Source organism: Mirounga angustirostris, unplaced genomic scaffold, assembly GCF_029215605.1.
Source record: "Mirounga angustirostris isolate CCGP_5_RB_7025 unplaced genomic scaffold, mMirAng1.0.hap1 SCAF_5, whole genome shotgun sequence".
Classification (NCBI taxonomy): domain Eukaryota; kingdom Metazoa; phylum Chordata; class Mammalia; order Carnivora; family Phocidae; genus Mirounga; species Mirounga angustirostris.
The window spans coordinates 119,587,782-119,615,312 of record NW_026991713.1 but is presented as its reverse complement, the minus strand read 5'-3'; the positions used below and the strand labels follow the sequence as shown (position 1 = coordinate 119,615,312).

Genomic DNA, 27,531 nt, shown 5'->3' with positions numbered 1-27,531 from the left:
TTTATTTATTTGAGGGAGAGAATGAGATAGAGCATGAGAGGGGGGAGGGTCAGAGGGAGAAGCAGACTCCCTGCTGAGCAGAGAGCCCGATGCGGGACTCGATCCCGGGACTCCAGGATCATGACTTGAGCCGAAGGCAGTCGCTTAACCAACTGAGCCACCCAGGCGTCCCTCTAATTTTTTTTTTTTTTTTAAACAAACATTAAAATGATTAAAAGTGAGTCCTGGCTTGCTCTGCCTTGCTTTGTCTTTCTTCTTTCAAGTCATTTGGAGTGGGCCCATGATTTGGAGTTGACTTCTGAGATACGCATACGGGTAGATGTGTGAGTGATGGTTGCCTTGAAGACTTTCTTGTACACATGGGTTCTAGAAGTCATGTTTTTGGTTAAATAGTATCCAGAGTAATTCCAGATTTTCTTCTTGTAAGAAAAATTGGACCAATAGCGTTGGCCACAAAGGAATACCTGTTGTTTCCAGGATTAGCAGGCGAGGTCCTTTGAGTAACAGACTTGGTCAGTTTTATCAGTTATTTTTTCCTTTGGAATGTCATATAGAAATTTATTTTTCATTTTCTCAGCAGCTTTTGCTTTTAGCAGTGTTTTATTGCTTCATGTCATCCTCTGCTTATTCTCCTCATTTGGGGGGAGCAAAAGAGTAAGAGTAATGGTTTATTCCTTCATTATTGTCATCAAAAATGAAAGGTACAAAAAAGTAAGCGGAGTGTAGTTTAACAAGTTTTATACTGTTATATAATAGTCATAGATTACTGCTCAGTTTGTATAAACTGAATAATTTCCGTACTTGAATAATAATTTAATTGACCACGGAATTCAGATGTTTTTGATAAATTGTTCTCATCTAATGAATTATATAAAACACATTAGTGTGTTGCTAACTATACTCCCTCTTATTATGAATCTGTTTTTTCTTAGACACTTGTCTTGCATATTTATTTGTAAGCCCTTATGTCTTTTCCTCATTCTTTGCACACACATGCACATACACAAATTCCCATACTATCCCATTTAAAGATTTATGAGAATTCCATCACCTTTGGTCCTTCTACCCATCACATCCCAGGTACTGGCTTATAATTTCTGTTCCCATCGTTCTGTTTGCCCTTCTCAGCTAGACTCTTGGGTGAATGTTTCCCTGTTTTTCTGGCCTTTTTCTTTTTCTATCCTTGAGTCACTGGCAAATTCTTGGCTGATTTCCTTTCTCCTCCCTCCCAACAGAAATTTCCATGCAGTATCGGCATGATGGAGCTTGTCCAACAACTAGTAAGTTGTCGAACTGGGTTGGTAACCCAGGCTTTTTGACTTATACTTTAGTGTTTTTTTTCTATTATATTATGCCACCACTGATCCTCTAAACTTCAAAATGCAGTTGGTTCTTAAAAAATAGGTATTTTTTCTCCTACAGAGAGAACTTGCTGCTTGTCCTGTGTTCAGGATCCATATTAGTCACTGATCAAATTTTAATTATTTTTGGGTTTTTAATATGGTGCTTCAGTTGCAGAATTGTGACTTCTGTTCCTATTGAAGTAATATTTTCAGTATTTGGTTTCCACTAATCTTAATGTTCACATAATTTTTTCAATATTTGTATGTTGGCATTAGATATCTTTCTTGCTTCGACCTCTATATATGTTGAGACTATTATACTGAAGTCTAGGAAATGAGAATGATCAGGTTGGATAATAAAATGAAGTTTTTCTTTATAATAAATATTGCTGAGTGTAGAATTGTTGAGGTAGATTTACCTATACAGAATTGCATCATATCAATAGTTTTACCAAGAAAGACATTACAGAGACTATTAAACGTCTTTTTAAAAGTAATTTTACATATATATTTATCACTAAGAAAATTTGTCACCATTATGACAATATAACATTTTACTTAAATTTATTAGGTGATAGATTGGCAAATGAAATACAGTATTTAGAAATTTATACATGTAAAAACTGAGCCAAACTTGCAGTTTTAATGATTCAAACAATGATACATAATAGACTTATTGAGATTTTATTATACTGATTCAGTCTATGCCTATGTATTTCTTCTGTGTGTTTGAGAATGATCTTAACCTGAAGTCCTTTTTTCCTTACTTAAAAGCTTTCTCAGAGTTGCTGAATGCAATACACAATGGTAAGTTTTATTAGAATCTTCTCTGGTGGTTCATTTATCGCAAAGGTTGCCTTTTATAGAGAACCCCGATTGAAAGCTTGCATGTTCTATTGATAAGATGAAACCCAGCTCTGCTGTGAGTCAATTGTTCAGCCCCTTAGTGAAAAGTTTTTGTAGGTTGCCTGCAGGAGAATAATAGGTCAATACAGTTCATCAGTTTAGCTTTTACTGTTTCTTTGTAAGGCAGAATGGTAATAGTGTTGTTCTAACTTTATGAAGTCTTTTTTCTATTTTTGTAAATAGTTTTTCTAGTTCTTTTGAGCTCTCTTTTGGCAGTGCAGTTAGTAATTGGTACCCACGTCAGGAATTAGCTGCTTCTTCCACAGTTTGAAATGTGAATTTTGGGGATTTAAAAAAACTAATGTGTATAATACTTTTATTATCTTGCCCCTATATTTTATATACTGAATAAATGAAAGATAGCCTTTTAGATGATGTCTAATTTGGAACCAGGTTTTTACCGGCGAGTTGCATTTTCTGCAGAGTTGGGTTCTAAAATCAGGATATGAGACAAAAATGCTAGTTTTTTTCAATTTTGCAGTATAATTATAATGAAAGTCATTTTTGCAGAAATGTTTGAGCAGTTCTTCAATTTTAAAGAACCTTCTTTAATACTTTAGTGATCAAAAAAAATTGAGCTTAATGTCTTTGTTGTTTTCCATTATTAACTTACGTAACTTATCTGTTCAAGATAGTTTATGTGATCCCAAGAAGTTTCGAGCATATTTTTATTAACTTTATGAAATCTTGCATATTTTGGTAATGTAGTTTAACATAGTCGATTTGTGTTGTGTTTGGATTATATTGTCAGATGTTTACAAATCTACAGCTAGCTCTAAGAGACTAATGGCATGATGAGCAGACAGACACTTGTGTGATTCTGAGGGTGGGGGTGGTCAAGATGGGAAACCCATTTTACAGATGATCATTTTATTAATGAGTACATTTATTTATAATTCTTGCTTCCCTGTGTAACCTGGAACTGCAGAGTCTCAGATAATGAATTTTCCAGATAACATGGAACTCTTGAACATTAGGTATCTAGAGGAAAAGGGATTGGAAGCATTCTTGAAAATAAACTAAATATGTTACCATTCTTTGGTGGGCAAGAATAAAAACAGAAGAGTTTTTAACATCTTTTTCAGTTTGCATAGTTAAATCTTACTCTTTAATTTTGGAGTATTAGAATTTAGAGACATGCTGAAAGTTTGAACAAAGTGTATATTTGGAATAAAAGGAAAGTAGATATTGTGGGGAGCAATTGTGAATGAATTGCCACATAATCCTCTACCATTATTAGCTGACAAAGTACGGATTGTGTCACTTTAATGGGACAATTGTTATGTTTTTCTGAATGGGTGAATGAAATTAATGTCATGGGATTAATACAGTGAACACAGATTTTCTTTAAAATTTTGTATTTTACGGATTTTATCTGAGAGAAAACACTATGGTAGTGTACTCAGATACTTGTGTGTTCTTAGTCACATAATCTAGAAAAATGAAATAAATAATGGACTTTTATATTTTTCTTTATTTTATATCTAGAAGTTTGTACCTTTTGACCTCCTTCACCTATTTTGCTTCCTCTCCCCCTCCCGTTTCCCCAGGCAGCCACCAATCTGTTCTCTGTATTCATGAGCTTGGACATATTTTGGGTTTTGTTTTGTTTTAGATTCCATGTATGAGATCATACGATATTTATCTTTTCCATCTGACTTATTTCATTTAGCATAATGCCATGTAGGTCCATTCACATTCACAACTACCAACTACATATGGTAGTTCAACTTTTAAATTCTTGAGGCACTTCCAGACTTTTCCATAGCGACTGTACCGTTTTGCATTCCCATCAACACTACACAAAAGGTTCCCTTTTATCCACATCCTGGCCAACACTTACTATTTCTTGACTTATTTTTGTGAAAAATACTATTGGAATTTTAATAGGGGATTGTGTTGAATCTGTAGAGTGCTTTGAGTAGTGTGGACATTTAAACTATTAGTTATTCCAATCCATGAGTATGGAATATCTTTCCATTTATTTGTGTCTTCATTTTCTTTCATTGATGTGTTACAGTTTTCAGTATACAGATCTTTCACCTTCTTGATTAAATTTATTCCTATGTATTTTATTTTTGATGTAATTATAAATATTTTTTTGAGAGGGAGAGAGTGTACAGGTGGGGGGAGGGGCAGAGGGAGAGAGAGAATCCTCAAGCAGACTCTCCGATGAGCGCAGAGCCCAGTGCAGGGCTTGATCCCAGGACCCTGAGATCATGACCTGAACCAAAATCAAGAGTTGGTCATTTAACTGACTGAGCTACTTGGGCACCCCTGGGATTGTTTTCTTAATTTTTCTTTCTGGTAGTTTGTTTTTAATGTATAAAAACACAACAGATTTTAGTATATTGATTTTGTATCGTGCCACTTCACTGAATTTGTTTATTCTAACAGGGTTTTTTTTGTGAAGTCTTTAGGGTTTTCTGTATATCATATATCATCTCCAAGTAATAACACTTTTACTTCTTCTGTTTCAGTTTGGGTGCTTTTAATTTCTTGATAATTGCTCTGGACTTTTTTAAAATTTAAATTAAATTAAATTAAAGATTTATTTATTTATGAGAGAGAGCATGAGCAGGAGGAGGAAAGGGAGAAGGAGAGAGAATCCCAAGCAGACTCCTTGCTGTATGTGGAGCCCTACAGGGAGCTCAATATCACGATGTGAGCCAAAACCAAGAATCAGGCATTCATCCAACTATGCCACCCAGGCACCCCTGGACTTACATTTTTAATTGCAAAGACAAGCATGGGAGTGATACCTGGTGAAGTGATACTTTGCCTATGGTGGATTGAGGGAGAATCACTTGGATTTAGTTGGAAAAAATCCATGTTTGTGTTTTCTCTTTTTTTCAAGTGTTAGCTTCTCTTTTTAAATTGTTGTAAAATACATATAAAGTTTGCTATTTTAACCATTTTTAAGTGTACATACATTTCAGTAGTGTTAAATATATTCACACAGTTGTACAACCAGTCTCCAGGACTTTTTTATCTTATAAAACTGATACTCTGTAGGGGTACCTGAATGGCTCAGTCGTTAAGCGTCTGCCTTTGGCTGAGGTCATGATCCCAGAGTCCTGGGATCGAGCCCCGCATTGGGCTCCCTGCTCAGTGGGAAGCCTGCTTCTCCCTCTCCCTCTCCCCCTGCTTGTGTTCCCTCTCTCGCTGTCTCTCTCTGTCAAATAAATAAATAAAAATCTTAAAAAAAAAACCAAAAAACTGACACTCTGTAGTTAAAAAACAGCTCCCATTTCTCCCTCCCCCCCTGCGCAGGGCAACCACCATTCTACTTTCTGTTTGTGTGAATTTGACTGTTTTAGATACTTCATATGAATAGACTCTTATCGTATTTGTCTTTCTGTGAATGGCTTATTTCACTTCGCATAATGTCCTTAAGGTTTATCCATGTTATGGCATGTATCAGAATTTCCTTTCTTTCTTTTTTTTTTTTTAAAGATTATTTATTTATTTGAGAGAGAGGGAGAGGGAAGACAAGCTGGGGGGAGGGGTAGAGAGAGACGCACACTCCTGGTGAGTGAGGAGCCTGATGCAAGGCCTGATCCCACGCCCCTGGGATCATGACCTGAGCTGAAGGCAGACACTTAACTGACTGAGCCACCCAGATGCCCCCAGAATTTCCTTTCTTTTTAAGGCTGAATAATATTCCATTGTATATATATATATACCATCGTTTCATTTATTCTTTTATCTGTTGAGAGACCCTTGGGTTGCTTCCACCTTTTGATCATTGTGAATAAGCTGCTTTGAATATAGATGTGCATATTATCTATTTGAATCTCCGTTTTACCCAGAAATGCAATTGCTGGATCATATGGTAGTTCTATTTTAAAATAGAGTGTCATGCTGTTTTTCATAGTGGGCGCACCATTTTACATTCCCACCAACAGTGCACAAGGGTTCCAATATTTCCACATCTTTGCCAACACCCATTATTTTGTTTGATTGTTTTTGATATAACCATCCTACTGGGGATGAGGTGTTAAATGTTAGATTTTACTTTTTTTTCTTTATTGAGTATTGTCAGTGGGAAAGGAAGAGAAAAAGAATTTACATTTCATCTTACTCTTCTGTATTCATTTTCTGTGGTTGCTGTAACAAATTATTGTAAACCTCAAACAGTATAAATTTATTATCTTACAGTCTACAGGTTAGAAGTCTGGCATGGACTCACTGGGTTAAAATCAGGGTGTTGGCGGGCTTTGTCCTTTTTTAAGGTGGATGGGGAGAATCTGTTACCTTACTATTTCCAAATTCTAGAATCTGCCTGCCTCCCCCCGCCTCATGGCCCCATCCTCTGTCTTCAAAGCCAACAGTGTTGGGTGAAGTCTCTCTTAATGCTTTTGCCCGTCTGATTCTCAGATTCAAAGTTTATGGCAACTTGGATGATTTCATTGGGCTCTCCCAGACAATCCAGCACAGTCTCTCTGTTTCAGGGTTCTTAATTTAAATACATTTGTTTAGTCCCTTTTGCCATTTAAGGTAACATTCACAGGTTTTGTTTTTGTTTGTTTTGTTTTGTTTTTTTTAAAGATTTTATTTGACAGAGAGAGACACAGTGAGAGAGGGAACACAAGTAGAGGGAGGGGGAGAGGGAGAAGCAAGCTTCCCGCCGAGCAGAGAGCTCCATGCGGGACTCGATCCCAGGACCCTGGGATCATGACCTGAGCCGAAGGCAGACGCTTAACAACTGAGCCACCCAGGCACCCTGAACATTCCATTTTAAAAACAAAAAAGTATACATTCTTCTCAGGTGCACATGGAACATTTTCGAAGATCATATATTAGGCCATTAAACAAATCTTAATAAATTTAAGAAGATTGAAATTATATCACACATCTTTTCAGACCACAGTGATATGAAACTAGAAATTAATTACAGGAAGAAAATTGGAAAATTCACAATTATGTCAAGATTAAACAGCATTGCTACTGAATAATTAATTAATGGGGTCAGTGAAAAAAAACAAAAGAGAAATAGATACCTTGATAAAAATGGAAATGTACCATACCAAAATTTATTGGATGCAGCAAAAACAGTTTTAAGAGGAAAGTTCATAGCAATTAATGCCTACCTCGAGAAACAAGAAAAATGTCAATATAACTTACTCTTCCAGAAACTAGAAAAAGAAGAACAAATGAAGTCCAGAGTTGGTAGAAGGAGGGGAATAACAAAGATTAGAAAAAAACAAATTAGAGACTTAAAAAGACAAAAGAAAAGATCAATGAAACTAAGACCTGGTTCTTTGAAAATACAAACAAAATTGATAAACCTTTAGACTCACCAGTGTGGAGTTTTTTCTTGAGTTCCAGGCTCACTTTCAACAATCTAATAAATCTCTGTTCCTCTTATATTCCCATTCAAAGCCTGCTGCTTCTCTTGTGTTCCTTATCTCTGTGGGGATTTAGTCACCTAAATCAGTTATGCTAGGTAGTTTAGTTTAACTAAACTCTGCCTTCTCATTTTCTTGGTTGTCATTATTATTTTTAAAGGTTTTTCCTGTTCTTCATTGCTCGTTTTTTCCTTTATATTTTCACTGCCTCTACTTGGGTATTTCTGCAGTAACCTTTCAGCAACCTTCTAACCTTCATTTCATTATCTAGTTGATTCTCTAGGTGCCACCAGAATCAGTGGCTTATTTAAAAATGCAAATCAGATTGTGTCATTGTCTTACTTAAATCCTTTAAGAATTGTCTGGTATTTATGAGATAAAATTAATATTTTTGGAATGGCATGTGGAGTTTTTCATAATTTGCCACTTACTAGACTCTCCAGTCTCATCTCTTCTTTTCAACTTTATATTGCATTAGTATAACCTACCTGTAGTTTCATTCTGTACTATTCTCTGCAAAATCTATAGTTTAGACTTTGGTAGTGTCTGCTGGTGTGATCTTCTTTCTTTATCTACTGAAAGAATTTAAAAGTAAGCATAGTTGTGCTCCTGCAAAATTTTTTTTGACACCTTTCGGTAGAATTATTAATTCTTCAAAAAATGCCACAAACTTCTGGGTTCTCATACAAGTGTTCTAATGCTCTTTTTTCAGTCTATATCTACTGCTTCTGTAGACATTTTTTGTTTGTTTCTGTGATTTATATCTTAGTCATATTTGTCTCACCTTTATGAAACAACAACAAAAAGTTTTCCATTAGACATTTGAGGCTCTGAAAAGTTTTGAAGACTGGATTATATTCATTATTTATTTCTCTAGTATGTGATGGAAAATGTTTTATTATATAGAACCTCATAAAATTAAAATGTTACTTCACTGAGACTTGTTTAAAGAATTCAATGAAGGTATAAGAGCCAAGGAAATATCGTGTATTAATTGTCATAGGTGTTGAGTGTTAAACATATATTCTAATTTGATATTTCTCAGAGAGGATCTTAGGACTTAATGGTGGTGGTTCTTCTGGTTTGTGTGCATATAATATTACATAAACTTTTGAAATTGGTGCTTTCTGATAAGGAAATTAATTATCATCAATACAAAGAAAAATAGTTTTAGAGAAACACTTAAACCATTCTAAACCAAAACAAAACAAAACAAATTAGCTGCAGTGGGATGAATTTTAGGTGACCAGAGAAATTCAGGAAACTTAAGAGTTAGAGAAGTAATACTAAGCTTATTGTCTCAATAAAGGAAAAAGAGAACAGGTTGGAGAAAGATACAATGTAAAAATCTTATAGTAAATTTTGGAAACTTTTAAGGCAATTTGAAAAGACAGAATAGTCATTTAAATATCTTAAAGATTTATTTATTTGAGAGAGAGCCCATGTGCAACCAGGGGAAGGGGTAGAGGGAGAAGGAGAGAGAGAATCTCCAGCAGACTCCCTTTTGAGCACAGAGCCTGACATGGGGCTCGATTCCATGACCCTGAGATCATGACCTGAGCTGAAATCAAGAGTCAGATGCTTGACTGAGGCACCCAGACACCCCTCCTTTAAATTTTTAAAAGAATAATATATGGAGGGATGCCTAGGTGACCCAGTCGGTTAAGCATCTGACGTCGGCTCAGGTCACGATCATGGGGTCTTTGGATCAAGCCCCACATCAGGCTCTCTGCTCAGTGGGGAGTCTGCTTGATCCTCTCCCTCTGCCCCTCCTCCCACTTGTGCTCTCTCACAAATAAATAAATGGGTGGCTCAGTTGGTTAAGCGACTGCCTTCGGCTCAGGTCATGATCTTGGAGTCCCTGGATCGAGTCCCGCATCGGGCTCCCTGCTCGGCAGGGAGTCTGCTTCTCCCTCTGATCCTCCCCCTCTCATGCTCTCTGTCTCCCATTCTCTCTCTCAGATAAATAAATAAAAAATCTTTAAAACAAAACAAAACAAAACACAAATAAATAAATGGGATCTTAAAAAAATATAAGAATATATGAAGGGTAAACTTTAAATAGATGCCCATGAAGTGGAGTGCCTTGCGTTTCATGCCATTTGGTTTTATGGTGGTGCCTTGGAACTAGCCAGCTTGACTAAGAGATTTTAGATTTCATGATGCTGCTAAACTGTAAGTGTGACTTCTTAGTTTGATTTAGTAGGTATATTTAAAATGCTTATAATGATGAAACAAATAGTATGTTTACAGGGATTGTAGTTTGCATTATTATTTTTTTTAAGCAGCACCCATGTGAGCGGGGCAGGGGGTGGAGGGAGGGGCAGAGAAAGAGGGAGAGAGGGAATCTCAAGGAGGCTCCATGCCCAGCACAGAGCCCAATGCGGGGCTTGATCTCAGGACCCTGAGATCATGACCTGAGCCGGAGTCAAGTTAGATACTTCCTACTGAGTTACCCAGGTGCCCCCATTGTAGTTTGCTTTTGTAGTCCATTTGAAAACTAACATATCATTTGTCTGGTTTTCATTGTTCTGTTTCAGGTGTGATTTTACTCTAATGCTTTTTAGGTTGTTTAACAATGTATTTATTAACAATGTATTTATTTACATTGTTTTTCCTACTAGACTATAAAGTCATTTAGAGTAGTAGGAGTTGGGTTTTATTCATCTTTATTTCATTGACATTTAACTCATCATCTACTTGATGTTCCATAAATGTTGAATGAATAAATCATTGTCAGTTGCTACACAGTCCTGGAAGAGGTTTCATATACTCTTGGTAATATATTAATTTTCTTTGGGAATTAAACTTCGCATTAGGCAGTTCTTGTTTCTCTCGGAGTAGTAACTTGGTTCTTTGCTGCAATAATAGAATTTGTTCATTCGTTTGTCTTGGCAATTCTCATTTTTAATACAATTTTGAAATAGTAGATTAAAGTAGCTAAAGAGCTTAGATCTTTATTCACCAGCAGTATATTGCTAATTGATTTCTGTGCCCCATTTACTATGTTTTTAAGTTTTCTTTAATTATGGTACTTACAGTTTGTCACGACCATGCTCATTAAAGAAATCTCATTTGATGGAGGAGGCAAAGTAATGTCAACCAATTATTCATAAATATCTGCTATAGGATTGAGAATAAGTATGAATGCTAATTGATTTTACGGGTGAATGTTCTTCCTCAAGAATGGAATCCTACTCAGGTTTGTCATAATAGTTTGTAGGAAACTAGATCTTTGTTCTTTACATGTGTCCCCTCTTCATTTCAGGGAAGCATTAAGAAGGTAGGGGTCTAAGAACAGAGATGAGCAATTCTCAGGAATAACCACATCCTATTAGTCATTTGAGATTCACTATACATAATGAGATATTACTGATAGGAGAAGTTGTTATATGAACAGTGTGGAGATTGAGAACCATTGATCTAGATCATTCTAGATCTAATTTCTTTTTAATCACAATGGACTTGATTTTCCTTCTTACTTGATATAGTTGAGGTATTCTGTATGTTTATACAATACATTGTTACATTCCAGGGTGCAACAAATGCTACTGTTTGTTCCTGTGCAGGAAGGAATTGGACTAATACTATATATCCTTGCTAAGTAGTTTAAGACAGGGGCGCCTGGGTGGCTCAGTCATTAAGCGTCTGCCTTCGGCTCGGGTCATGATCCCAGGGTCCTGGGACCGAGCCCCACGTCGGGATCCTTGCTCGGTGGGAAGCCTGCTTCTCCCTCTCCCACTCCCCCTGCTTGTGTTCCCTCTCTCGCTATGTCTCTCTCTGTCAAATAGATAAATAAAATCTTCAAAAAAAAAAAGTAGTTTAAGACATATATGATAGATAAGACAGTAAGACTTTTTCCATTTCAAATCAGCCAAGCTATTTGTCTCTTGGATCACTCTTAAGTTTCTGGAAGATAGGCTTCAGAGACTCCTAAGTGATAAACACAGCAGTATATTAACATTTGGATGGTGAATCAGCCACTGGGGAGAAAAAGTAATTTTCAGTATGCATGTTAACTACTGCAAAGCAAAATGAATTTATAAGTGTCTCATTGAAACTGCAAGAGAGACAGAACCTGAAAAGTGAAGGGATAAGTGTAAATGGAAATGAATTTATAAGAATTACTTTTAATTAAATGGTAATGCCATTAACAGTCTATTTAGAATGCTGCCCTTTTTTATTTTAGTGAAAACAAATTGGTAATGATTTTTAAATTTTCCATAGTTTTGTGGGTTTCTTTTTTTTTTACTTTAACCCCCCCCTTTTTTTTGGACTTTACTTTAATCCCCCCCTATAATGTCTTAAGTTTCTCAACTTATACCTGTCATGGTAGTTTTTAGAAACTGGTTATTAAAAATTCAAAATTAAAGTGTGTCTTTTCTTTAGACAGAGATGACAATTCTACACTAACAAAGCAGGAACTTAAATTTGTAGGTATGTACCAAATTCAAGTATGGCTTTAAGGGTAATAGTGTTAAATTAATCCTAATGTAGCTTGGAAACCTCCCCATATAAAGCAATAGTAGGGATCTCTAGTCCCAAAATGATAACTGAGAGGAATTCTCCATGATTCTGGATGGTTGGTAGGATGAACTGTTACCCTGTTCTTATTATTGTACTTGTTTGGATTTGTCATATTGCCTAAGATATGGTAGGGTGGGTTTTAGGATTTCTAAACTTATTTACCTGTCAGAGTCTAGATGCCTAGGTCTTTGATTTTTAAGACCACTTTTTACATCTGTGACCCTTCTCTCTCACTGAGGGAAAGAAGAATCTGAGACCATATTCTATGATTTATAATTTCTAATTCTGTATTTTTCAAATACTTCTGGATCAGTTGAGAGTGTGTGTATTCTGTATCCACTCTTAACCAGTTAATGTATGCATCTACTGCACCCCTTTCCCTCTCCTAAAAACCTCAGTTTCACATATTAATAAAACTAGTCTTGCAAGCTAGGAGTACCTGCACTATGGAACTTTTCCTTCTCAACAGTTTCTTAGCCTTTTTTTTCATTTGAGAAGTAGAAAGATCTTTCTGTATCTAAAATCATGGTCATTTACTTTGGGGAAATAATTGACTGCAAATGGATCCTTTCAGGAACATAAAATCTAACAGGAGGATAAATATGTATATAAATAATTTTAAGACATATAGTTATAACTTCTTTAATCTACAGTATAAAAAGAGTTCAAGGTCAGGGAAACTTACTTTTAGCTGAGGGAATGAGCTGTCCAGATAATGTAACATTTTACCTGATGCTTAAAGAAGGGTTAATGTGGAGCTGTTTGGAGATAGGGGTCAGGGCTAGACTCGCAGTCCCTAGAATACAAATAGCACAAGCAGTGACACATAGGTGTGTAAAGTGATGGTGATACTGCTATTTGACATGAAATATATGAAAAATAGTAGCCTTAGCTACTAGCCAAAGGAGTTGAAAATAGTTGGTAGTTGGGAAATACTTGGAGTTGGGGAAAAAAAATAAAACCTGTTGTTAAGGAAGATTCATCTGGCTGTAGCTTATAAGAATATTGAAAGGAGCTATAGAACAGAGAAACCAATTAGGTTTTTTTTATAATCTAGCTGAATGTATTGAGGGTTGGAGTGAGGGTAATGGAAATCAGACTAGTAGGACATATATTACCCAAGAAGAACTGGTAGTAATTATCAATAAATTGAATGGCAGTAGCTGGGGAGGGTGGGTATTCATTTGCCAACAAGCTGTTTAGGTAGAGATGTTTAGTGTGCAAATGAATAGATGAGGTTAGAGTATGGGCATGAAGGAGACTTGGAAGTAAATCCATATGGGGGTAAAATAAACTATGAGGTTGGTCATGGCTAAGCAAGGTTGGAAGAGAAAACAAAGAGGTTGGATCAGGTTTATTTTAAGATGGAAAGTCTTAATAGGTGGAAAGGAGGACTCTGGAAAAATAGGTTAAGACGCAAGAGATGAGTATTTGATGAACCAAGGAAACTGGACGGATGAGGTGAACAAGTAGAAAAGTTTAACTTGAAGACAGAGGGAATAGCTGTGGAAACATTCAGCATAAAAGAAAAAAGTTAGTCTGTTTAACCTCTGTAATTTGGGGTTAATGAATGTTTAAGTTAGTAGAAACTTTAGAAGTAGGTTTTCCCGCCAAAAGAAATGATTACTTTCAGGTGTACATTAATAACTTGAGTGTGCTGGGGCGCCTGGGTGGTTCAATTGTTAAGCATCTGCCTTCGGCTCAGGTCATGATCCCAGCGTCCTGGGATCGAGCCCCGCATCAGGTTCCCTGCTCGGCAGGAAACCTGCTTCTCCCTCTTCCACTTACCCTGCTTGTGTTCTCTCTCTCACTGTCTGTCTCTCTCAAATAAATAAATAAAATCTTAGAAAAAAAATAACTTGAGTCTGTTTACAAAAGGGTTGTCCTGTGAGTGTACTTGAGAAAAACATTTTATTGATTACATAATAGTGATAAATAATGATGCCTATATATGTAAAAACTATGCTTCTGAAGTAGTTACTCTCTTTTGTAATGCTCAGTGTTTCCTGAGAAGTTATCTCCTTTCTCCTTGTATTCTTTATCAAGACTGTATCTATCTTTCATTCTGTTCTCTCCCTACTCCTAACTGAATCAGTCACCAAGTGGTACCTTCTAAATATTTTTTCTAATTAATTTGAAGGTTCCTAGACATGAATTTTTATATCTAGTTTATTATTTTCAAAATCCCACCTCACAGCTGTGGGTTGGCTCAGATCCTTACTGTCTTCTTTCACAGATTGTTGTATTAGTCTCCTTTTGGTTTTGTCAGTATACCTGGAGTTAATCAGGTGGACTGACTCAAGCTAGTATGGGAGAAGTGAAGAATGTCACTTAATCATTTGTGATTAAAACATTATTGTAAAGAATGCCAAATGTTGCTTATCTTATTCTTTCTTAAAGTAATCTTGGGAAAACAAGTTATAATTGGGAAGTTACTTGGGGAACCTGACATCAGAATATGGACAATTAGTTAGATCATGTTTAAAAATTATTACCATCTTGATAATGTTCTTTTTCTCTGTATAATGCAATTGATTGCTTTCTTAAGCAGCTTCCTTTCACATTGATTTCTAGTCATGTGTTTGCAGAAGCTATGTCCCAGTTACCTTGATGATTAAACCTACAGTTAGAGACCATGACTTACATGGTGAGCTAGTTCTATAGATGGCCAATATTACTTGTTTGACACTCAGAGGGTCATTTTATTTAAGGATCTCTGGATATGTATATGTGCCTATTCCTGACAGAACAGTATTTTTATATAATAACAGCTAGGTATTTACCGTTATGCTTCTCAGACTCTTTGTCATTCATTATGCTTGTAATATTTGGAGCAACTAATATTTTCATTCAAAAGGTATATGAAGAACTTATATTCAAAGTTGTTTCTGGGTGTGTCAAGATTTAGGAGACCAAAAATATTTTTTTAAAGATTTTATTTATTTATGTGAGAGTGAGCGAGAGAGAAAGAGAACACACAGAGGGAGAGGGAGAAGCAGACTCCCCGCTGAGGAAGGAGCCCAATGCAGGGCACATCCCAGGTCCCTGGGATCATGACCTGAGCCGAAGGCAGACACTTAACTGACTGAGCCACCCAGGTGCCCAAGACCAAAAATATTTAATTCATGTTGGCAGTAATAGAAAATCTGATTTTCTACCTGGATCAGTCCTAAAGAAACTATGGAGAGAAAGTAAATCAATATAATGAACATATAAAAGATATGAGGGAAGATAATAATAACTTGAAACAAAGAAAATATTTAAAAGAAATAAGTAGAAATTTTGGATATGGAAAAGTGTAATTGTCAAAGTGAAGAACACAATAGATGGGATAAATAATAGGGGATACAGTGAGGAACAAAATAATAAATGGGTTTTATACATGTTTAAAATAAAAATGATATGGAGGATAGAAGTAGATTCCAGAAAATGGGAACCCCAAAAAGGGAGAGAGAAAAATGGAGAGGAGGAAATAATCTGAAGAAATAAGAAATTTCTTCCCTAAAAAAAGATGAGCGATCTTAGCTTGAAGTGGTCAGAGAAAAAGAGTGAAGGAAAAATCCTCATCTAGACGCGTTATAGGGGACATTTTAAAATATCAAAGACAGGGAAAGAATTCTAAAACATAGACTAGTAAGATGAAGTCTTTCTTGGAGAGAGATCTGTAAGGACTATATAGAAATAAGTTCAGTTCTAAGGAGGTGTGGTACAACATATTAAAAGACTAGATTTAACAGAGGTAATTTTTATAGCAAAAAAAAATTGGAAGTAGTGGAAATATAAAGATTACAGTTCTATTTTTTTTTTTTTAAGATTTTATTTATTTATTTGACAGAGAGAGAGAGACAGCTAGAGAGGGAACACAAGCAGAGGGAGTGGGAGAGGGAGAAGCAGGCTTCCCGCTGAGCAGGGAGCCTGATGCGGGGCTCGATCCCAGAACCCTGGGATCATGACCTGAGCCAAAGGCAGATGCTCAACAACTGAGCCACCTAGGCGCCCCTACAGTCCTATTTCCTGTAGCATCTCCTGGATTCAATTATCAAATGATATTTAGGTAGCTTACCTAGCAACTTGGAAATATATCTGTGATACATTTTCCCTGACACCAAACCCAGAACAACAAATTATATAATGCCTAAAATAATATATACATGGTTCAAAGGATTATCAATTTCTTATATTCTGTTTTCATGGTGCGCAGATTCTATTGTAAGAGTCAGAAATATAAATGAATAATTGCAGAATAAAATGTTAGACAAATTATCATGGTGGTTATGTTAAAATAATAGGTTTGAGAGTAGTTTTTTTCTTGATTTTTTGATTGTGGTCATTACTTACATGTTTTTATTTAAATCATAGAAAACCTTTAATGACAAATGGCAAATTGTTTTAATAGCTGCCACACCTAATAAGATTATATTCTTCATTTTAATTGGCAGTTTTTTCCTACTAAACCTTCCTTTTAATTTCCTTAAGAAACGGGGGAAAAAAATCATTGTGTAATGAACTTGATGATGTTTGTCATGAGGCTTATGATTGATATTTTAGGTAAGTCTCATTTCTTCTCCTTCATTAACCTGACCACCTATATTTCTATACTTCATTTGAGCTAAGTGTTTCTAGAGAAAAAAATTCACACCATGTATACATTCGTGTCATTATAGATTTGTGATACTAGCCTTGACTGACATTTTAATTGCTTGGCAATGTTAATATACATCTCTAAGTTCTCTTACTTTTCGCTATGAGTGTTTATTTTTTTAAACTTTTACTGCCTGTGAAAATTTCATCTTTTCATCACCCAATTCTGCAAACCTGCTTGGTTTGTATCTGTCCTCTTTTCTTTCTCTCCAGTCCTGCTTGCAATCCAGGGCTAGTCTTGTGGATCTCACCATTCTGTGCCCTCTCAGAGACCTTGTCATTTTAGTTGCCTTATCCCCTCACCATCACTTTTCTTTGCTCATCTACATCTAAACATGCTCTAGTGTCTCTCCTCTTGAAAAAGCACAAAAGAACCCAAACCTTCCTTTAATCTCACATTCCTATTCATGTACCTACCCCTCGAACTGTTCTGCCTCCACTCATTTAAGATTTTCTCTTTGTTTTGGGTGATATGTCTAGATGTGACTTTTATTCTTCTTAGGACGACCTCTTTGCTTCCTGATTGAGAGAATTCATGTCCTTCATCAATTCTGGACACAACTGAAGCCATTATATTTTAAAATATTGATTCTTCCTATTCTTTCTGTTCTTCAGTGATTTTTTAAGACATATTTGGACTTTCATTCTGTCCTTCATGTCCCTTAATCTTTCTTTTTATAATTTCCATTTCTTAGTATCTCTGTCTGTATCTGGGTAATTTCTTTTGATCTTTTTGTGTTCACTCATCATTTCTTTAGCTCCATATTAATTTATCATTTTCCCTGCCTAATGAGTAAAGATTTTTAGTGAACGTGTTTTTCAATTTTGTTTTTGTTTTTTTTTAAGATTTTATTTATTTATTTGACAGAGACACAGTGAGAGAGGGAACACGAGCAGGGGGAGTGGGAGAGGGAGAAGCAGGCCTCCCGCTGAGCAGGGAGCCCGGTGTGGTGCTCAATCCCAGGACCTTGGGATCAGGCCTTTCTAAAAGAAGTTTTCTTTTCCCCTTTATAATTAGTATGTGTATTGTGGAATTAACTGTGAGACTATATAAATATCCCATTCCTCATGAGACTTTCAGTTTCTATCATTATGGACTTACAGATTTGTGTGGGTTATGATCTATTTATTGTGATGCTTGTGTTGTTCACAGGTTAGCTAGTAGGAGCCCCTTTAAGCTGGCACACTGTGTCCTTTTGACATATCCCCATTATTCTTTGAACACTTCCTGTTTTTCTGGCATTACAAGTATATTAGTTTTCTATTGCTGCCATAACAAATTAACACAAAATTAGCAACTTAAAAGCACTCAAATTTATTAGCACACAGTCAGAAGTCTGGTTGGGTTAACTGGTTTCTCTGCTTAAAGTCTCACAAGGCTAAAACCAAGGTGTTGGCTCCCTGGGCTCTTAGGAGACTCTGGGATTAATTCACTTCCAAGCTCTTTTAGGTTGTTGGCAGAACTCAGGTTGTTCCTTGCAGTTGCAGGACTGAGGTCATCATTTTCTTTCTGGCTGACAGCTGAGGGCCTCCCTTAGCTCCTTGAGGCTTCTATCCCATCCTTTCACATGTCCCTACGCCATAGAGGTAGCAAGGGTGAGTTGAATCCTTTGAACACTTAAGAGTCTCTCTGACTTCCCCTTCTGTTGGATCTCCCTTGTTTTCTCATCTGTTACATCTCTCACTGACTCTTGCCCTTCGTCTTCTGTTTTTATGGGTTCATGTGATTACACTGGGCCTACCTACATAATCCAAGATATTCCACCTATTTTAAGGTCAGCTAATCAGTACCTTAATTCAGTCTGCCAAGTTTTTCACAGTAGTACCTTGATTAGTATTTGAATAATCAGGGGAAGGGAACCTTGGGTTTGGAGGGTGGACATCACTAGAATTCTGTCTACCACAGCAGGATATGCTAGGTTCCTCTTTTTTATATAGACTGTTGTTTCTTTCTTACACTTTTGATTCCTCTGCTTAGGTTCTTAATCATTTAAAACATTTATCTCATAATCTTTATTTGCTCTATTTTCTAAGGTTCTGGGAAATAATGTTTGTGTCTGCTAATTTGTGATGAAGGGGATCGTTTTCTTCTGTGTTTTCCAATTTTGGATTGTGAACTCATTTTATAGCCTGGGTTAAGGATATATCCCTTCTTGGGATTTATCAGACCAGGCACATATGTAAATTCAAACTCAAAACCTATTTGAAGGCAAGGCTGTGGCTTATAAATTCTCTTTTTTTTTTTTTTTTTTAAAGATTTTATTTATTTATTTCACAGAGAGATAGCGACAGCAGGAACACAAGCAGGGGGAGTGGGAGAAGGAGAAGCAGGCTTCCTGCCAAGCAGGGAGCCCGATGTGGGGCTCGATCCCAAGACCCTGGGATCATGACCTGAGCGGAAGGCAGATGCTTAATGACTGAGCCACCCAGGCGCCCAAAGATGTATTTTATTTTTTTTAGAGGGGGGGAGGGGCAGAGGGAGAAGGAGAGAGAATCTTCAAGCAGACTCCCCGCTGAGTTCAGATCCTGAGGCGGGGCTTGATCCCAGGACCATGAGATCATGACCTGAGCTGAAATCGAGAGTCAGCCACTTAACCTACTGTGTGGCTTATAAATTCTAAGGGCAGGCTTTTCATCCCCTATCCAGAGCTCAAATCTAATTGGACAGACTTCCTTGTCCTTTCCCTATGTTGTGTTTTTTATGTTCTGTGTTTTGTAGGGTTTTGGTGGGGGGTGCAGGGCCAAGGGCTGGTCTGTCTTTTCCCAAAAATGTAGCTCTTGGAAAGTCTATATAAACAAGGTCTTACCAGTTTTAATTTTTCATCTATTGGAGGCTCAAGGTGTCCTCTCTTTTCCTTGTGGACATTAGAGCCAAAGCTCCTAGGTTACTGACACAGGTTGGTTCCTCTAGGGCAACCCGTTTTTTGTTTTTGTTTTTTTAAAAGATTTTATTTATTTATTTGACAGAGACACAGCGAGAGAGGGAACACAAGTAGGGGAAGTGGGAAAGGGAGAAGCAGGCTTCCTGCCCAGCAGAGAGCCCGATGTGGGGGCTCGATCCAGGACCCTGGGATCATGACCTGAGCCTAAGGCAGATGCTTAATGACTGAGCCACCCAGGCGCCCCTAGGGCAACCTGTTAAAGCCTTTTCCTGTATATTCCGAAGGATTTCCCTTACTGTTCTCTTATGGGCTCAACTATTCATTTTTAGGTCATTTTAATTAGGGAGGTTTTTAGGTTGCCTGGTTGGCCTCATTGCCAGAAAAAGAAATTCTCCCATTGATTTATTTTTCAAACCACTTTATACTGGCTCTGCAACCACTGCTGTACTCAGGTCAGAAATAGTTTTCACATTGCCAGATCTAGTAGATATTTTTCAGTCGTTATCCTAGATGATGTCTTAGCATATTTGTTTTTGTTGAGGGCTTCCAGCTACTGGAAACTCCTTTCCTTTCCCTGTCCCTTCCTTTCAAGTCCCGTCCTGTCTTGTCCTTTCCTGTCCTCCTTCTTACCTCTTCTCCTCTAACATTATACTTGGTTGTCCTGTTGTTTTGACCATTTCTTACTAATTTTCTTTTGGTTTCTCCTTTATCCTAATTTAGTGTTGAAATTGCTTGGGGCTCAGTCCCAAGCCTCTCCTTTTCTCACTCCAAAATTCTCACCAAATTTAAATACTTAAAATCTTTTGTCCAAACTATTGCAGTAGCTACTTAAATAATCTCCCTGATTCCACTCTACCATTGTCTTTCAGGGCATTGTTTACATTGTATCCAAAATGATCTTTTAAAAATACAGTTCTGATCATGCCACTGTCTTGGTTAAAACACTTTAATGGCATTCCATTAGGATGAAATTCACAAGTCCTTTATCTTTATTACCTACCAGGTTCTCCATGAGCTGGCTCTTGGGCTGACTTCTGGCTTCATCTTAAGCATTTTATTTCTTTGCTTATTATACTGCATTGGCTATATCAGTTAGGGTTCATTGTACGTAAGCCACAGAAGTAGATTCTGTCAAATTTAAGCAAAAAAGGAATTTATTGGATATGTTCAGTTATTTTAGAGAACTAAAGGAAAAATCCCACCCCAGACCTCTGAGAGGAGAGAAATAGGGTAGATTCAAGGGCTAGGTAAACAAGAATTAATAGAATCCTAATATTACTACCATTAGACTAACAGGTTCTGACCATTTTCTGCCCTTGTGTGTATGTCTTCAAGATTTAAATTCCCAGGAGAGACCATTTCAGCTTGGGTCACATGTTTATCCCTGGGCTGAGAGTGTATGTAATGGAGGAGAGGGGTATTTCCCTGATAGAAAATGGGATGTTATTTGGACACAAAATGGGAAAGAATTCTGGGCCGTTTTACAGAAATGGGTCTCTCTTCCTTTTAGTTTATGTGTTACTTCTTTACAGAGGCCTATTCTGCTAATCTTAATTAAGCTACTCCTTATATTCAGCACATTCTGTTTTTTCATCATAGCATAGTATTTGTCTGATTATTTAATGTCTGGATCCTTCACTTTAAGAACCACTTTAAGAACCATAAATGCAAGGATGATACCTATTTTCTTTTTTGTAGTATCTTCATCTAATATTTTGTCTGGGTGTATTAGGCATAAATATTTGTAGAATATTGTAAACCAGAGTCAACTATGCAATATTCAATTGATTATGTCAAAATAACATTAAAAAACATTTTTGAAGATTTTATAATGAAATAGGAAAACATGTTAAGTATAAAAGGATTAAAAATTTTTAATATATAGGCAGCTGTATAAAGCTAAACAAAACCATAAACTATATACCAAGAAGTTTGAGGATACATAAAAATGTCAGCAGTGTTTGTGGGTGATTTTTTCCCCTTCTTTTCCATCTATTTAAGATTTTTAATAATTAGCATGTATTATTTTTATAGGTAGAGTCAAAAGAAATAATACAGAATTATTCATATCTATGTAAAAATAGAGCAGCCTAAGAAATGGTTTTAATGCTTGCCTAAAGAGATTTAGAAACACCTATATTCCATCAAGATGGCCAAGAGTCTTAGGAGAGAAAGCTCTAACTTTTTCTAAATTTTATTTACCCTCTCAGAATAATGAATGTGTTAATCATATAGAGATATATTGGACAATCTAGAAAGGGAAGGCCAAAATAATCCTGTTACTTATTAGTCACCAAAGGAGAAGGAAATTAAGGCAACATTAACAATGGAATCTGTTGTATATATTATTCTATTTACTTCTTTTAACATTAATAGATATTCCTCCTTTATATTTTATAATATAGTTACTATTTATCAAATGCTTAATATGTGGTAGACAGTATGTTTCCAAATCCAGTGGGCATTTTCATTGTGTCTTAACTAGGCTTTCAGCATCATTTGATGCAGTTGATATGCCCTGTCTTTCTTTAGATTCTTTTCTCTGCTTCATTGACACTGCACTGGTTTTCTTCTTACCTCACTGATCTCAGTTTTCTTTGCAGGTTCTTCATCCACACTAACCCATGTTGGGGGTCTTCAGGACTTAGTCCTAGACCAACATTTTTCTCTTTTACAAGCAAAAATGCACTCTTTCTGTTCCAGTTTTCACCACCTCAGTAAATGGCACTTCTAATCACTACGCAATTCATTCATAATATTTTCTTTATCTACCAAATGTAGCTTATCATCAAGTTGGGTTCATCTGACTTCTAGATGCACTTCAGATCCGTCTTTCTCCAAGCTTGTCCATAACACTACAGCCTTAGTCTTGAGGGACATAATCTTTCACCTAGATTGTGGAATGGCCTTCTAAATGACCTTCGTGTTTCCATTCTTCCTCTTTTCAATTCATTTACGACATAGCAGTTAGAGGGATGACCTTCTAAAAAACTGTCATGCTGTATTTGCCTTTGGTGTCTTCCCATTGATCTTAGTATAAATTTTAAACACCTCTCCATGGCTTGCAGGGTCCTGTGAGATCTGTTCCTTCCCTTTTCCAGTTGGTTCTACCACTCTCTCCACTATGCTTTACCCATATTACCTATTTTTCTTTACTATTTTCATTGTTTTTTGAACAAGCTTTTCTACTTTACTCTTTTCACTTAACACCTTCCTGTCTAAACTTTAGGTCTTGGCTTAAGTATCAATTTTTTTTCCCCCCCAAACAGATATTTTCTGCTTCCTGATTTGTCACTTATGGTACTCTTTGTCTTTGATCATAGCATTTGTCACAATTTATAGTTATGTTTGTTTTAAATGTTTGCCTCCCTAATTAACTTGTAAATTCTTGGAGAGCAGAGATGTTGTCTGTCTTGTTCCCCACTTTTATTCCTTGCTCCTAGCATATTGCCTATCTTCTAGTAAACACACAGTAAATACTGGATGGATGGATGAATCCATACATCATTGCTACCCTCTGTATCATTCTATATCTTTGTTTCTACCCTCTGTCCTGAACAGATGAATTTCAGGTATTTTCTTAGAGTTTATGCATTGCAGGATTCAGTTCTATTTAATTCAATGAATGGCACCTTGATTTGGATTAAGGTAACATATAACTTGTGGAAGATGGAAATAGAGTGAGTTAAATAGAAAGCAGGTACAGAACAATCTAAGGAGGATTATTTACCTTTTAAATAAAGATCTAGAGATCTTACTAAACTATTTTTTCATGCTGCACCAATCATACCCTGAAGTATGAGGGAATTTAGGAGAGTCAATGATTGTCATCTTCAAAAAAGATTTAGATATTTATACTGCCCTGCCTTGATAGGAAAAGAAACTTTTATTTGTTCTATTTATAGTAATAACCTGAGTTCCAGACACAGTTTCAGAGTATGATCACCACATTGCACATTTTGCTGTGTAGTTTCCTGTTTACGCTCAAATGCAATATAAAAACAGATTTCAGTTTAGACATCGGGCGTCCTCATTCACCACAGTTTTTGCTTTTCAGTGTTACACGTATATATATTATTACATGTGGCAATGGTATTTTCAGTTTTGAAAGAGTATTAGTGACATTAGAGGACCTGATAATCATAATACTGTACATTCCTGACTTAAAGATAAAATTTTAATTAGAGCAATAACTCTGAAGTAGCAATGGCTGCCATTATGGAAATTTACTGTGTATTAGGCACTGGTAGAGCCTTTACATGGATGTTCTCAAATAAAAGCCTTTAAGGTAGCTATTACTTGCTTTTATAGAGAAGAACAATATGGAGGCTCAGAAAGCTTAAGTGATTTGATTAACATCACATAGTTGGGAGAGCCAGGATTTTTGTCTAAGTCAAAAACTTGTGCTGGTTCCATCCAACCCCAAGCATGCTGTTTCCAGGTAACTTTTAGTTTTAAGAGTTGGAGATTCCATGTATGCTCTCCACCATCAAAAAATTAGATTATTAGATTATTCTACCTTTTAAGGTACTTTGCTGCAAAAGCTGGGTTCAAGGGTTGCTCTCTGGAACTCCTCCACCCCAGTCTCTTCCTCTGAACTTCAGTTGTCCTTCATGTCACATGTCCTTACCAGTATTTCCCTCCTGTATCATAGTAGCTTATGAATACTTATTAGCTCTGCTGTGAGACTTTGAAGGCAGAATTCCCTTCTTCGTTATCTTCAGTGCCTTTTTTTTTTATAAGAACCTCAATAAATATTTCTTGAATGAAATATGAGGTAATGAACTTTTTAAAAAATTTATTTTTCTCAGGTATATGTCCATTATTTGGAATATAAGGTTTATAAATACTTGCTTCATTTACATGCTGTCTCTTTTCTGTCCTTCTCAGCCAAACTTCTTAAATGAGTTCATCTTGCCAAGATTCGTTGTCTCATTTAGTGACTTCCCTTTTGTGGCCTGACCTTAAATGACCAATGGAATTATTTGACCTGTTCTTTTGAAATTCTCTAAGTGTTAGTTTCTGAGATACTCTTAAGTTTTCTTATTTTGTTCTTTGTGGTCTTTGTCTTTTAAGTGGTAACATTCTGTAGGATTCTGTCTTTGATCCTCTTGATCATGCTGAAAACTTTCCCTAGGTGATCTTATTTTACCATTTCTTGGCTTTGACTAGCTTCTGCATCAGGAGTTGTAAATCACATATTTACAGGGGCCAGATAGGTAACATAAATGAGAGAAGAGGTGAAGAATAAGGAAAGACAGGACTCTGGGGGATTAAAGAATCTGTGTCGTGGCCAAAGCTCCAGCATATTGTTGCTATTTCAGAATATAGTATTCAGTATTGACAGAGCTTCTGTTTTTCAGGACAAATTTTTTTTTTTTTTTTTTTTTTAGATTTTATTTGTTTATTTGAGAGAGACAGCTAGTGACAGAGATAGTGAGAAAGAGCACACATAGGGAGGAGAGGGAGAAGCAGGCTCCCGCTGAGCAGGAAGCCCAACGTGGGGCTCAATCCCAGGACCCTGGAATTATGACCTGAGCCGAAGGCAGACGCTTAACCGACTGAGCCACCCAGGCGCCCCTAGAATTCACTTTTAAATGTGAAGTTTTGGGGCACCTGGGTGGCTCAGTCAGTTAACTGTCCGACTCTTGATCTCAGGGTCATGAGATTGAGCCCCACATTGGGCTCCCCACTCAGCGCGCTCAGCAGGGAGTCTGCTTGAGATTCTCTCTCTCTCTTTCTGCTCCCCCAGCTCTTGCACACGTGAGCTCTCTCTCTCAAAGAAATAAATCTTTAAAAAATATTTCTAAATTAACTTTTTTAAAAATGTGAAGTTTCAGTGTTTCGAAATATGAACTAATTTAAGATTTTAAACACAGGGCAGGCCAACAGAAAGCCTTTTTGAGTTTTCATGTTTATGTACACTAACTTTATTATTCTTCTGACTCCTGGATTTGTAGCTCCACACCTGAGTTTTCTGCTGAGCTTCAGGCTGATCATGTTCTGTTCTAGACTATATAGGAGTTCTGTGTTCCACAGGCATCTCAAAGGCCATGATGATTAACCTGAACTTCAGACTTGTGTTAGGAAGTGGTTTCAGTAGCTGTGATTATGAATCCTGATTCCACCATCTACTAGGTCACTAAGCAAATTAGTTCTTTAAACTTCTGTTTGCTCTTGTGTGAAATGGGAGTAATGTTTACTCATTGGCCTATTACGCTAGCACATGTATTTACAGGGGCCAGTATAGTAACTATACTATATATAGTAACCAAATACTAGATGCTCCCAGGTGCTACTCCTGCTTCGGTGGGTGGTATCACCACACCCACTTACTGGTACTTAAGAGTCATCCTTGACTCTTCTTTCTTATTTATTCTTCAGGTTCTATTAGTTACCAGTCCTATGAACTTTGCTTTTAGAATATCCCTTGACTACTATTACTTTAGTTTAATCTCTGTTTTTGCTCATCAGTAATATTGTAGCAACCCTTCAACAGCTTTCTCAGTCTCTAATAAAGCCCCTCCCCAATTTAGTCTCAGCCTTGTCTTGCTTAAACATCAGTCTGATCACACCAAGCTTCTGTTTACAAACTTTCAGTGTTTTCCTGTTGTCTCTAAATTTTTAATGTTTTGGCTTTCAATGTTCTTGATCTGATTCCTGCTTATTTTTTAGCCTCCTTTCTTGTGTAAGCTACAGATGGTACTTACGTGTTGTTATATTTCTTCCTCAAACCCCCCTTCACCTCAGTTCTACAGCTCCTTTAGAAATTAGCTTTAAAGGCATCCATCTCTTCCAGTAAGTTTTTTTGACCCTCATCCTCTCACCCCAGGTCTGGGTTAGGTACCCCTTTTTATGTGCTCGGAGCCCCTAAGGATGTCTCTATCATAGCACTCTTCACAGTCTTTTGTAATAGTCTCTTTTTTCCACTAAGCTTCTTGAAGGCAGAGACCACATATCTTGAATGGCTTTGTATCTCCAAGGCTTAGAATAATATCTGGCAAACAGTGAGTTCTCAGATGTTTGCGAAATGGATGCATTTGTTGAATTCAAGAATAAATTATCTTTTTTTCTGGAGAAATTGTAGATATAAAAAGGATCTTAGGACCCTCAATTATAGTTATAAGGCCTTTAAAAATGTCCCAATTCCTTTATTTCCTTGTTTGAAGATTATGGGTGATTTTATTTATTATGAATCAATAACATTTATGTTATTTAGAACAAAGTAAATTGTACTATTAATGTAAATAATTGTTGCCTTCAAGGGTTATGGTTTCTCAAAATTTTTTGATATATTTTTTTATTGAAACCCACTTAGGTTCATTTTTTTCTTGCTTTCCTCTTGTTAGTGTCGGGTTCTTAGGATCTTATTGTCTCCCACCCTCTGAGGAGCCTTGGTTTATATCAAGATTTCTCAGCCTCCACACTACTGACACTGTGAGCCAGATAATTCTTAGTTGTGAGGAGCTGTCATGTGCGTTTTAAGATGTTTAACATCATCCCAGGTTTCTACTGCTGTATGTCAGTAGTGCCCCCTAGTTTTGATGACTAAAAATGTCTTCAGACAATTGTCACATGTCTCTGTGGAGCAGGATCATCCCTGATTGAGAACCCTGCTGGTCTATAGATCTTCCCATCTCTCACTTTTATCCTCAAAGAGCTTCTCCTCTGTGGAGCATATGAGTGTGATCTCCCATCTTTACAAAAAACAACCAACCAACCCACATACTTTTTTTTTTTTTTTTTTGGTTACTCCTCTTTCCTCTTAACTTTTATTCATCATCTCTGTCCTTCCTCTTCCCATCCACTTTTCAGTGTGAATTATTTCACTCTTTTCTCCCTTTCTTTCTGGCTTGTAACTCCATGGTGCCTCTGAAAATA

At 36.6% G+C, this 27,531-nt stretch overlaps 1 protein-coding gene across 14 annotated transcripts in view; it reads left to right on the top strand.

Annotated features, from left to right (window-relative positions):
* Nucleotides 1-27,531, top strand: part of MLLT10 (MLLT10 histone lysine methyltransferase DOT1L cofactor) — a 218,962-nt gene that overhangs the window by 163,114 nt on the left and 28,317 nt on the right. For 7 of the 14 annotated variants that reach the window (XM_045874303.3, XM_045874307.3, XM_054507341.2 and 4 more), the window contains 3 exons: nt 1,236-1,280; nt 2,118-2,150; nt 11,990-12,037. The exons of 2 other annotated variants lie outside the window; for them this stretch is intronic. In XM_045874303.3, coding sequence (XP_045730259.1) covers nt 1,236-1,280; nt 2,118-2,150; nt 11,990-12,037 — 126 coding nt within the window. The remainder of the gene's footprint in view (nt 1-1,235; nt 1,281-2,117; nt 2,151-11,989; nt 12,038-27,531) is intronic. 5 more of the 14 variants (XM_054507342.2, XM_045874308.3, XM_045874304.3 and 2 more) reach the window with 2 other exon arrangements.